At 41.5% G+C, this 12,142-nt stretch overlaps 1 protein-coding gene across 1 annotated transcript in view; it reads right to left on the bottom strand.

Annotated features, from left to right (window-relative positions):
• Window positions 1–435: 435 nt before the first annotated feature.
• TBX15 (T-box transcription factor 15) overlaps window positions 436–12,142 on the bottom strand; it is a 139,352-nt gene continuing 127,645 nt past the window's right edge. Inside the window, exon 8 of the mRNA XM_004380342.1 lies at window positions 436–1,337. Within this exon, the coding sequence (XP_004380399.1) occupies window positions 553–1,337 (785 nt within the window). The 3' untranslated portion in view covers window positions 436–552. The remainder of the gene's footprint in view (window positions 1,338–12,142) is intronic.

Raw genomic sequence — 12,142 nt, 5'->3', positions numbered from 1 at the left:
GCAGCAGCAAGAGGCAAAAGAGAAGTATTGATTTGGAAGTGAAAAAAAAAGTTATTAAACAACACAAAGGTAGAAAATCAGTGAATGCTATTGCTTGCGATTCAAGCATGTTTGCACAATGTCCAAATCACATAACGTCCTATATCACAGAACATATCATGGATGTTAAGCAACGCATGACTGTATATGTATGTATGTAAATATGTACAGGTAGGTCTGTGTTTGTGTGTATGACTGGTCATGGCTGCTACACCCTAGCATCTCCTTTAACATTATTATAAAATGATTATTCAGTCTTCAAAGGCCACCCTGGAGTAGACGATGCTTTATAAAGCTAAGGCTTGGGATGACAGGAGAATGGCCACTGAGTTGGGGACAATTCCACTGTAAGCATCCTTCAGTGGCTTAAAAGTGTCTCTTGTTGTTCCTTCTCCAAAAAAAAAAAAAAAAAAGCACAGTTCCTCTTTTTCAAAGGGCTCCCAAAACAGAGGGTCCACCCAAGGAGACTCTGGGGCCTTGGCTGCCATGGGCTCCGTGGTGTCTGATTAGCCATTAAACCATGTGCACGGACATCTGGGAAGAGGAGCCTGGGACCGCCCCATACTGCCGGCCATCACAGGTGTTGGTTGCCTGCTGATTATTGGGTGAAGGGCTAATCATGTGCATGCTGTGCTCCATCCCTGTGGGCAGGTACTGCCTCTCTCCAAAGGCCCCGTTGGAAGGAGAAGAACAGAGTAAAGTGCTTTGAGAGGTGCTCAGTTTTTCTGGGCTTGCAGCTAGCCTAGGGGAAGTGGGGAAATTGTATCCATACAGGTTGTAGGGGTTGTGGAGGGAGAAGGCATTGTAGGAGCTCTGCTGCATGTGGCTGCCCCCAAACATGTGTGGTGATGAGGAGCTGGAGGCTGCATTGCCTGCCTGCATGACATACTGAAACTGGGAAGTGGGGAAGGACCCCAGCTGGCCACCATAGGCTTCCATCTTGCTGTTGCTAGGCAACGAGGGAGGAGTTGGTATTCCTGAGATCAGGGATGGAGTCCTCTGAGGCATGAAGGTTTCTGAGGGCTGAGTGGCTGAAGCAGTGCCACTCTGAAGCCTATTGTAGCCACTGTCACTCAGCCCTGGGTAGCTCTGCAAGGCAGCCATATTGCTTCGGGCACAGGGTGGATAATCAGAGAGGTTTAGATTACATAGCTGGCTCTCTCGGCAGCCCACGTTGAAAGTGTTGGGGGCCAAATGAAAGGTTGGAGGAGAACAGGATGGAGATAAAAGATGAGAAGAAGCTGAAGGAGATGGTGTCCCAGTGCTGGAGGTGGTTGGGGAAGTACCTGTGCTGCCTCCTAAAAAATGAAACATAAATACCATTAAAACAAAAGGTCCCTGGGTGGTGCAATGCACTAACCTAAATGTTGGTGGTTCAAACCCACCCAGTGGCTCCACAGAAGACAGCCCTGGCAATCTGCTTCCAAAAGATACACTGGCCTTTAAAACCCTATGGAGCAGTTCAACTCTGTAACATATGGGGTCCCATGACTCAGAATCAACTCCAAGAAAATGTGTTACCATTGAGACAGAGGTTTGTAAGGTCAGTCTATCTAGGCCAGATACAAGCCATACAGGAGATGTCCTCAAATGTCCAAGATGGGCTGATTTTTACAGAACCATTGCTTCTCTTAACCCAGCAGACTTCTGCTAAGTGATTCCACCTATACAACCCCCAAGAAAGAACAAAGAGCGTGCAAAAAAAAAAAAAAAGAATGCTAAACTTTTACTTGTTTGTCTCTGTAAGAGTCTTAGTAAGACCTGTTAAAAAATAAACAAATAAACCTTCCATTATTCATTTTGCTATTTCTCACCTTCAGATTCACTTTCAGGTAAGACCTCCTGTAATCAGCATTAAAATCCTAGCTCAACATTTCCCGCTTTCAGTAGGAATGCATTAAATGCATTAAATGCATCCAGAGAATGTTGCCTACTTTACCATATTTAGTCTTTCAGCCAGAATTGTAGTATACTAAAGTAGGATCCTAATCTCAGAGGAAAATAGGTACTGGGGCAGGATACCAAGTCAGGGCTGAGGCCTGGAAGTGCTACGCAGAGGGACCCAGGTAGAGTATGAGATGGAAGTTCTGTCAAATAAAGGACATTATAAGCACAATTATAAGAGTGAGGTTATATGATTCGGAATAAAACAAGACTAACCTGAAACAAAATGATGATGATCCAAAGGCCCTGTTAATCTCCCTTTAGAGGAGCCTGTCCAGTCTCAGGGACTAGAACAAAGACTATAAATGGAATCTTTGGATTTTGGAGATTTGTGAGGACAGGCAGCCAAACTGACCAAAGCTGACCTGAAAGCCAGGAGATACGGGTTCTACTCACAACTCTGCCATGCTAACCACCTCCCCGGCCCAGAACCCTGGCACATCTTTCTGAGTTTCAGTGTTTTCCTCTAGAAATGAGGAATTGAGTTAGCTCAGTTGTTTTCAAGCTTGGCTGCATGTAAGAATACCTGAGAGATTAAAAAATGCTAATATTCCAGAGCTCCACCTAGACCAAGTAAATGAGAGTTTCTGGGGGTGGGACCTCTGCATTAGTATTGTTTTTAAAGCTCCCCAAAGGATTCTAATGTGTAGCCAAGGTTGATAGCCAATAATCTAACCCAAATTCCTCATTTCAAAGTACCCTTAGTAGTGATTGTCAAACCTGACCATACAACAGAATCACTGAGAGGGCTTATTTAAAGCACAGATCGCTGTCTCCAACTCCAGAGTTTCTGATTCAGTAGATCTGGAATGGGGCCGGAGAATTTGCATTTCTAACAAGTTCTCAGGTGATGCTGATGCTGCTGGTCCAGGGACCCACACTTCATGTTAGAGGATCTCCAGGTCCTTTTCATCTCTACAAATCCTGAATCTGTATTTGAAAAGGTAGCTCTTATGACTTGTGTACGCTAGGGCTGGATTGGTTGCCGGTACACCAATAGACACAGGAGATCCAAACTCACTCCACAGGTGTTCTCAGGTAGTTTAAGAAGACCAACAATAACCTTTACATGTCTCCTTTCTCCCTGTGGACAGGAAGCCACAGTTAGTATCCACTTCTTATCTCACCCAAACGAAGCTGAAGATGATGATGATTGCCAGGGCTGCTGGGCCTTTCATTTTATTTCTAGAATGAGCAGTTGCTTAGTTTCCATAGGAAGCCTCCCATGATGGAATTCCCTCATTCAGGGCAAGGTTGGGACTTTCCCAGAATTTTTGAGAGCTGTAATTCCCCAAGGAGCTTGGAACACTTTAGGTCATCCACAACTCAGGATGGGACTCTTAGAACCTGAGCTGCTATAAAAGGGCAAAGGACACTTCAAGTGGAAACGAGTAAGGATAATTTTTTTTCACTGAGAAAAATGGGCAGAAAACCAGCAGAATTCCAGGGATATTGGTATATAGACACCATCCACACTGTACCAGGGAGAAGGATGCCAGATATATGAGTTGAGAGATAGATCCTTCAAAGAATTCCTAAGTTAATTCAAATCTCAATAAAGAAATTTTGGGGAGGGGAAAGAAGTTCTGAGCCTACATCCACAGATAAAGCTAGTCCTATTGGCTGCAGAAGTCCCTGGCTGGTGCAGACAGTTAACAAGCTCAGATGCTAACAGAAATGTTGGAGGTTTAAGTCCACCTACAGGTACCTTGCAAGAACAAAAAAAAAAAAAAAAATCCATTGCTGTCCAGTTCATTCTGACTCATAGCGACCCTATAGGACAGAGTAGAACTGCCCCATAGGATTTCTAAGGAGCACCTGGTGGATTCGAACTGCCAACCTTTTGGTTAGCAGCCATAGTTCTTAACCACTGCACCACCACGGTTCCACCTTGGAAGAAAGGCCTGGTGATCTACTTCCAAAAAATCAGCCATTGAAAACCCTATGGAGTACAGTTTTACTCTGACACACATGAGGTCGCCATAAGTTGGAACTGACTCTAAAGCAACTGAAATTGACTAAAGAAGCACAAACTTGGCTCTTAATATTTTTTCAGAGTTAAATTTTTATAAACCCCAGCTAAACCCATCTCTCTCTTGGTCAAAAGCAGTTCCCCAATGCATTTACAAGCTAGAGCTGAGGTTATATATAAATAGACACTGATTTTAGAGTCATTTCAGAAAATTCTCCTTCCTTGTCTTCTTGTTCAAGCCTTAAATTCCTTTAACAAGGGTAAAAAGATTTTTATTCCACAGTTTGAGATACAGCCAACATTACAAATATCACCAGGAGATGTAAACCAGCAGCTGGCCATGGCGGAAAGATCACCTAGCTTGATTCTAGGTGCATCTGCCTCCTCCCAGCTCATGACCACAGGCAACGCAGGGAACCTCAGTGGGCCTACTTTTCCTCCTCTGTGAAACAAGGGGCTTGAATGAGTGGGTCCCTGTTTCTGTCCTTCTCTAACATAATATCTGTGTCTGTAGATTAAAGTTATGCTAAGATCTAAGAGACCAGTTAAAAGTACTTTCCAAGGGATTATTTTAATATAAGGAAGGAGTTCCAGAAGGGGAAGTTTGAGAAGGAGGAGGAAGAACATCCCATGCTTCTTGTTTTGGTAATCCTGAATGGCCTAGCCTACAGTGACTTATAGACAGGTCAGAGATTCATTTTCTGCTTGCAGTATGGTTCTTCTTTGAGGCTTCCTACACATTTTCCTCCTCTTCCACCTTAAATGCCATGAGCTTCAGTGAAATAAGTGCTATGGCACAAATGGAGAAACTTGACTCCAGCTGTAAAGAGATCTGTGTTTTACGGGATATGTATCTGGTCTCCTCTCTTTGAAAGTCCGTCCTTGGTCTCCATGAGCTGGTGTTTATGTGATCCCTGAGGAGACCACCTGTTCAGCACACTGTACCGTCCAGTCATAGGTACGCTCTATCAGGCACTGGCCCTAGCCCTGCATCAGGAATCACAAGATGGAGCAGATGACTTTTTACAACTCTACATAGCTTTCTTGGATGGCCCAAGATGGAGCGCATGGTACTGATTTAAGGCCTCAATTGGTTTCACTACAAAAAAAAATAAGAAGGGAACTATTAACAAGCTACAGGGATTTCTGCTGAGCAGATGAGAGGCACATGTTAAAAAGTTTATAATCAGCTTGCTTTGGCTTTTAAATGGCACTCACTGGAAGTGAGACTTGGTGGCCTGCTGAGCTTCAGGGGGTGGGAGCCCCCAAATGAACTAGTATTTGAAGGGAGAGAGTAAGCCTGTCCAAGAGAAGGTCACGTTGCATCCATTCACTTTGAAGATATGCTCTTATGTACTTAAAGTTCTCATTACCGATGATAGCCATTTTTCAAAATCCACATAGAAAGAGAGGACTATGGCATTTATTTTGCAAAGAAGTAAACCAAGATACTGAGAAGTCTTATGATCTAACAGCCTGTCAGTTGTTAAACAAGATTAGGGGCACCAGCCAAGCACTAAATAAGTATAAGAGGCAGCCCACTCTCCCAAAGCATTTCAACACTTGGCTTACTAGAGGCCTCTCATCATAGAAAAGTGACGACAGAGAGGGAGGCCAGACTATGATGACTCAGAAGGGGTCAGAATTGCATCTCAAAGAAAAGCATGCTTCCCCTTCCTGTGTAGCATTCTCTTCCCTTTACTCTCATCCCTTCCCTTCCTGCCAGGTCCTGAATGCTCTAAATGTCTGGTATAAACGTTATTTAATGGATGAGCATGGGCTACAGAGTCAGATAAAGGCAGTTTTCAATTCCAGCTGTCTTACTGATTATGGAACCTTGGCAAGTTAGCTTCTCCAAGTCTCGAGTTCCTTAGCATATAAATGGTTATCTTCTTTGTAGGGATGCATTGAGAATAGATGAGATAATGCATATTACAAAGTACCCAGAACAGTACTTGACACATTGTTGTTATCTGCCATCAAGTCGGCCCCAACTCAAGGCAATCTGAACAAAATGCTGCCCAGCTGGTTGCGGATCGGACCATTGTGATCCAAAAGTTGTCATTGGTTGATTTTCGTAAGTAGATTACCAGGTCTTTCTTCCTATTCCATTTTAGTCCTGGTGGTGGCTGAGCATGAAGTGCATTGGCTGGGAATTAAACCCCAGGCTCCTGCAAGGAAGGTGAGAATTCTGCTACTGAACCACTCGGCTTAATTAAATATTTCTTTCTTTCTCTCTTCTCTTCTATGAAAGAGGAAGAAGTGAGAGATAGAGAATGAATTTGGGGGCATTTAGATTCTAATGGGGATGGCTATCAGGCGTTAGCCTCTGTCCATGGAGCTGAGTATCCTGGCCTCTCCACCCACCGAAAATTTTGTCATAAGTAAATGCCCCAATGGTACAGGCTAGAGTCACCTCCATGGCTGTGAATAATGTATCACTGAGCATGTGACAGTTATGGCCCACTTGAGCTGTATTCCCAAAGGCTAAAATGACTCTGGTTCCTCTCTGAATTATCTACCACCATCTCCAATATAGAAAAGAGCTATCCCATGGCTATCTCATCTCAGATCGAGCAAATATGAATTGACAGAACACAATAGGTAGTTTGGTTTCTTTCCCACTGTCCTCAGAGAACTTAATCTACTTCTGAGAGGCGATTAAAATGTAATGCCCTGAGTAGCTTCAAACTCTCAGGTGTTCCAGCACCAACCCCCCATCTTAAGCTGCCTTCATCCTATTTTACCCATGGACCAAGTGAGGAGGTAACCATTAAAATTCATACACAACATTTACTTGCTCCAATATTTGAGGCTGACAGCCAAAATAATCAAAAAGAATACATGGTTAGCAGTGATCCCATAAAAGGACAATAGCCTAGAATATACTTGTGTACCATGCAGACAAGTTAAATGTGACCGTGAAAATCCTGAATACCAAACCTGCTGACTTCTGCATCTTTAAATTGATGACTTCCAGATTGTAATATGGAGGCTTTCACATAGTTTCCTTTTTGGTTTATTTTTTTGTGCTTTTTCCCCCCCAAAAATTGAAAAACAGTAAAAACTCCATCTGAGCTAGTAACGAATAAATTTCCATGTAATTACTTGGTTCCACAAGCCAGACTCTTCTCTTGTATAACTTGATGGTATCTGTCCCTGGGGACTGCTGATTCATTGTGTGTCTTTGAGAAGCCTTCTTTGAGACTTTCAAACAGGTAAGAGGTAAAATGTCAACACTCCATCGACCGATTCCAGGGAATAAACCCAGGGTCATAAGGTTTAATGAACACAGCCCTGATCATCTCAGCTATGAAAGCATACCCTCTCATAATGTAAATGTGAAACATTATAGTGCTAATGGGAATTGTGTAGTTTCATTCTTAGAAAAACTCCTAGTGCGTCCTTCTCCATAAAATGTACAGGTATGCATAGATCTAAACTCCTTCCCTTTACAATAACTTTTAATATGTTCATCAATTCTCATCTTTCACACTGGCTGTCTATGTTCCAAGTCCCTCTGCTTCTTAGATGGTCCTATTTCACAGCTACCACATTCCCTAGGTGAACTGCCCCCACTTCCTCACTTTCCATTAGCTTGTTTACTTTTTCTGCCACTTGTTTTACCGCCTTCCTTGCTGCAGTGCACATCTGTTGTTATTGTCATTTGGAATTCATCTGCCTCTCTCCTGGCAGCAGTACCCAGATTTTCCATTGGGAAACATCCCCTCTTCCACTCTTACTCCTTCATCCTTACCTCCAGAGAAGGCATGTGACTCAAGTCTGGACAAGCAAAATGTCATATTCCCCCGCCACAGTAACTGGTTCAGGGGTGTTGCAGTTAGAGTCAATGAGACTCTGTGAGACTTTGCCAGAAATCTTAGAAGAGAGGCACATGTCCCTTCCTATCAGATTTAACCCTAAAAAGATATAGGACAAGGACTGCTGGAAGCCACATTACCACCAGGAAGAGCCTGAGAAGGAAGTCAACATAGAAGAGAGAATAGTCAAGAGATGGGCAAGACCTGGTCTTGGTGATCTTGTTTTCGCCTCTGGATCAAGCTTTGCATAAAAAAAGCTACTTGAATACTTTCAGTTTATAAGCCAGTGAGTTTCCTTTTTGTTTAAGCCTTTCGGGCTTTATTTTACTTACAACACTAAGAATTCTAATTAATACAACTCTCTAATTCTACAGATAATTCCACTGTGAATCTTAGCATTAAGGTAAAACTGGAGGAGAGAAATGGAAATAAGAGTAGTAGGAATAGACTACAGACTACTTTGTCAGATGGAGCTATGAATGATGCTTTCCTATGATGAAATCCCAGCAAGTAATAGCTAGGAATTTCACTTCTCTGGACACCTGATAAGGAGCCCTGATGGCATAGTGGTTAAAGTGCTCACTGCTAACCAAAAGATTGGCAGTTTGAACCCACCAGTCGTTCTGCAGGAGAAAGATGTGGTAGTCTGTTTCCATAAAGATTACAGCTTTGGAAATCCTATGGGGCAGTTCTACCCTGTCCTATAGGGTCGCTATGAGTCAGCAGTGGGTTTTTGGTTTTATTGGATACCTGATGTATATCTGGCTCTGCTAAAAGAAGAATATCTGATAAGATGTTGACTTTACTTGCAAAAAATATAATCTCTCAAATGGTTGGGGAAATAATCAAGTGAATGAAGAGAAAATGCTGGAGTCTTTATAAGAAAGTGATTTTACATATTAGAGTTTATAACAAATAAAGAATATAATTTAGTGAATTAAAAAATCAATTGTTGGTTTCCTCAAAGAGATTTCTAAAAGTTCAGAGAAAAACTACGTATAAATACATTGACAGAAAATCTAGATGGGAAGGTGATTCCAATAACCAAGCACAAACCCACAAATGATAAAAGAGAGGCATTTACAGGCTGTTATCTGATGGGACTTCATTATGAAATGAAATTTTAAAAGACATAAGGAATCATAAAAATAAGGGCATAAAAAATAATGGCACTAGCCCGTGAGAATAGCGTCAGGAAGCCCAGAATTAATCGAAGCTTCTAGATTTCCATAACAGTGATAACTACTCCCTTTTTCCTTCCACTGGGTTTATTCCTTTCAAACAAGGTATATTATTTTAAATACCTATTCTTATTATTAATTCTGTTCCAACAAGATTTAATATTACCTATCAAAGCATAAGAAACATTAAATATTTGTTGACTAAATGGATAATGAACTTCATTTACTTCTTGGTGTTAACATTTCAAGGTTGGTTTATTTATTCCCCATATCATGTGCACTAATGTATGACTACCTGAGACCGTAAATAATTGTTCCCAATTTGCTGTCCTGCCATGTCCTTGAGAATTTCTGGCACTTCCTTCACTATCCTTTATCTTTATCAAACTTGTTTTCTTCTTGGTGTCTTGTTTTTGTTCTTTTTTTCTAATCTCCCTCCCTTTCAAATTTAGCTGAAAGTTGTCTTAATTTGGTGAATTTTTAGCCAAACACATTCACGCCTGCCCCTGATATAGAACCTAACAAAGTAAATCTACTCATTTAACCAATATTTGAGCACCAAATGTGTAATGGCTACCATGCCAGTTAGGATTTTAATAGTGAGAAAAATGTGGACAAGAGGTATTAATCCGATAATGAAACAAATAAACCAAAGCACACCCTAGAAGAACTTAGCCTACTTTAGATGGCAGAGAAAGCTTCCTCCAAGGACTTGATATTTGAGCTGAGATCTCAAAGACAGATAGCACTAACTATGAGGGCAAGTGGGGCAGGAAGGCGACTTCCAGGCAGAGGGACCAACATGTAACAGGAAAGAACATGACATGTTTGAAAAATGGTAGTAAGATTAGTGATGATGGAACAACAGAGAGAAAGAGGGAAAGTAGCATAGGCTAAAGCTAAAGTAGTAATTATAGTAATGATAACAATAGAGACTATTTATTGAGTACTTATATCCTAGATACTCTTCTATGAATTTTACACATATTATCTCATTTAATTATTACTACCTCTATTTTAAAGGTGACTGAGCCAGAGCATGCAGGGTCTGGTAGGTTGTGTTAAGTAGTTTGGTGTTTTATAAGTGTAAATTGCGGTCATTGAAGGGTTTTAAGCACATCAGGGTAGGGGGCTGATGGGAACGTGTGTGTTTTGAAAAAACTGACTCTGATTGCTATGTGGAGAAAAAATTCCTTGGAGGAAGAAACAGAGGCTACGGAGGGCATCACAGTCATCCAGGTGAGAGACTATGACAGCTCAGAGTGAGATGGTGGTAAGGGAGATTAGAGATGTGGGTGGATTCAAGAACTTGGTTGGATATGCTGGGCAGAACAGAGAGGGAGACATCTAGGATTATGCCCAGGACTCTGATTCATGGAACTGAATGGATGGTGGTGTCCTTCCCTGGGAATAGGGCACCAAGTCCATGAGGTAGTTGATGGATTCAGTTTTAAACACACTGAGCATTAGGGGCTTCTGGGACAAAATTGAATATGTAATCAGTAACTCTTTTAGGGGATTGAAATGAGATCTTGCCAACCCCTGTCAGGAGCTCCTCGTTTTTACAATGTAAGCCATGCAGCAGAATAAAAATCTTGTTCTTCTACTGCTAAAAGAAAAAAAAAAAAGAGGTGCTTTAAAAAAGTCCCATGCAGATATTCAGTTGCAAGTTGTACAGATGGACGCTGTTCCTCACCTCAGTGATAAACAAGATAGGCGTAAGTTGGCTGTCTTTGAATCATTACAGTGACCTTACAGTTCAAAGGCTGTTGACCATTGAATTGTCCTTTCCCAATATTTTATAGAATTAACTTGCTCAGCATCTGATCCTTCCAATTGACTAACCACTAAGTAAGAAAAATCAGTCTAATGAAAAAGCCCATCACAAAGAGACCCTCATAATCCAAATCCTTTCAACTGCCTGACAAACATTAAAACACCTAGCGGTGTTGAGATCTGTTAGTGATATCTGCTAGCAATTGAGGAGAAGAGACGGCGTCTGTAAATGACAGGTCTTCTCATTTACACAGATGAAGACACTTGGCCCACTTTGGTGTCACTTCCCTGGTCCAGAAAGCTTCCTTTTAGCACAGCAGTTGTTAGATTACTTGGAGTCCCACTGCTCACTAAAGCTCTTGATTTTGGCCACACAAATGGCTTCATTATTTTGTTGTTGTGTACCATCAAGTCGATTTTGACTCATAGTAACCCCCTGTGACAGAACAGAAGTGTCCCATGGGGTTTCTTGAATGTAATTTTTATGAAAGCAAATCTCCAGGTCTTCCTGCTGCAGAGCAGCTGGGTGGGTTCAAATCACCAACCTTTCAGTCAGCAGCCAAGCGCTTAACCATTTGCACCACCAGGGCTCAACTTCATTATACATATATATATGCAGAAATTGAAGCACAATTTGGTCAAGGATATCTATCAGAACAACAACAGGATTCACCGTAGCTATAATTAACCTGGGCTCTTATTTCTTTCTTTTTTTCTTTCTTATTTTCTTTTTCCTTGGTTCTTATGTCTTTCCAGACACTTTTTTGTGTGTGTCTGTTTTGCCTCAGTCAATCTCCCCAAACAGAACTTACCTGGATAGTTCATTTCCTCCCTGTCACTAGCAGTGTTTGAGCACAAGCCATTCCTGAAATGTAATTTCTATCTCCAGACTCTCCAGATTCTCCAAAAGTATAAATTCCTTTGCTGATTCTAAATGAAGACATCTGAAGACGTATGCTTGACTTCATCAAAAATGAAATACAGATCTATTTAGAGTTAATGTCAAGTTGTTGAACAATAAATCGTCAGTAGAGTCAACTAAATTCTTTGTGGAAAATAGAAACTCAATTGAGTGAGAATGAATAAAAATATGATCTGGTGGAAAGGTAACTGCCCTGTCAAGGAGGACATCTGTTTTGGCGTTCTCAACTCAGTTCCACCACCACTTACCTACAAATATCTTACTAGACTGCTCTATGCCTTGCTTTCTTTTAGTGTCAAAGGCAGAGAATAATGAATCCCATCCTATATGCAACCCTCTATAAAACATGTTTCTTAAAAATAGAAAGATTTGGAGTTGCGGGGCAAAATGGCGCTCTAGGCAGAAGCACCACGCCGTCCCTCCACAGCAAAGATCTGAAAAACTAAGCCGAACAGAGAATACAACAATCCTGAAACCCTAAAACATC

The sequence above is a fragment of the Trichechus manatus genome, unplaced genomic scaffold, assembly GCF_000243295.1.
Source record: "Trichechus manatus latirostris isolate Lorelei unplaced genomic scaffold, TriManLat1.0 scaffold00073, whole genome shotgun sequence".
NCBI classification, from domain to species: Eukaryota; Metazoa; Chordata; class Mammalia; order Sirenia; family Trichechidae; genus Trichechus; species Trichechus manatus.
This window is presented reverse-complemented; position numbering and strand designations above follow the sequence as displayed.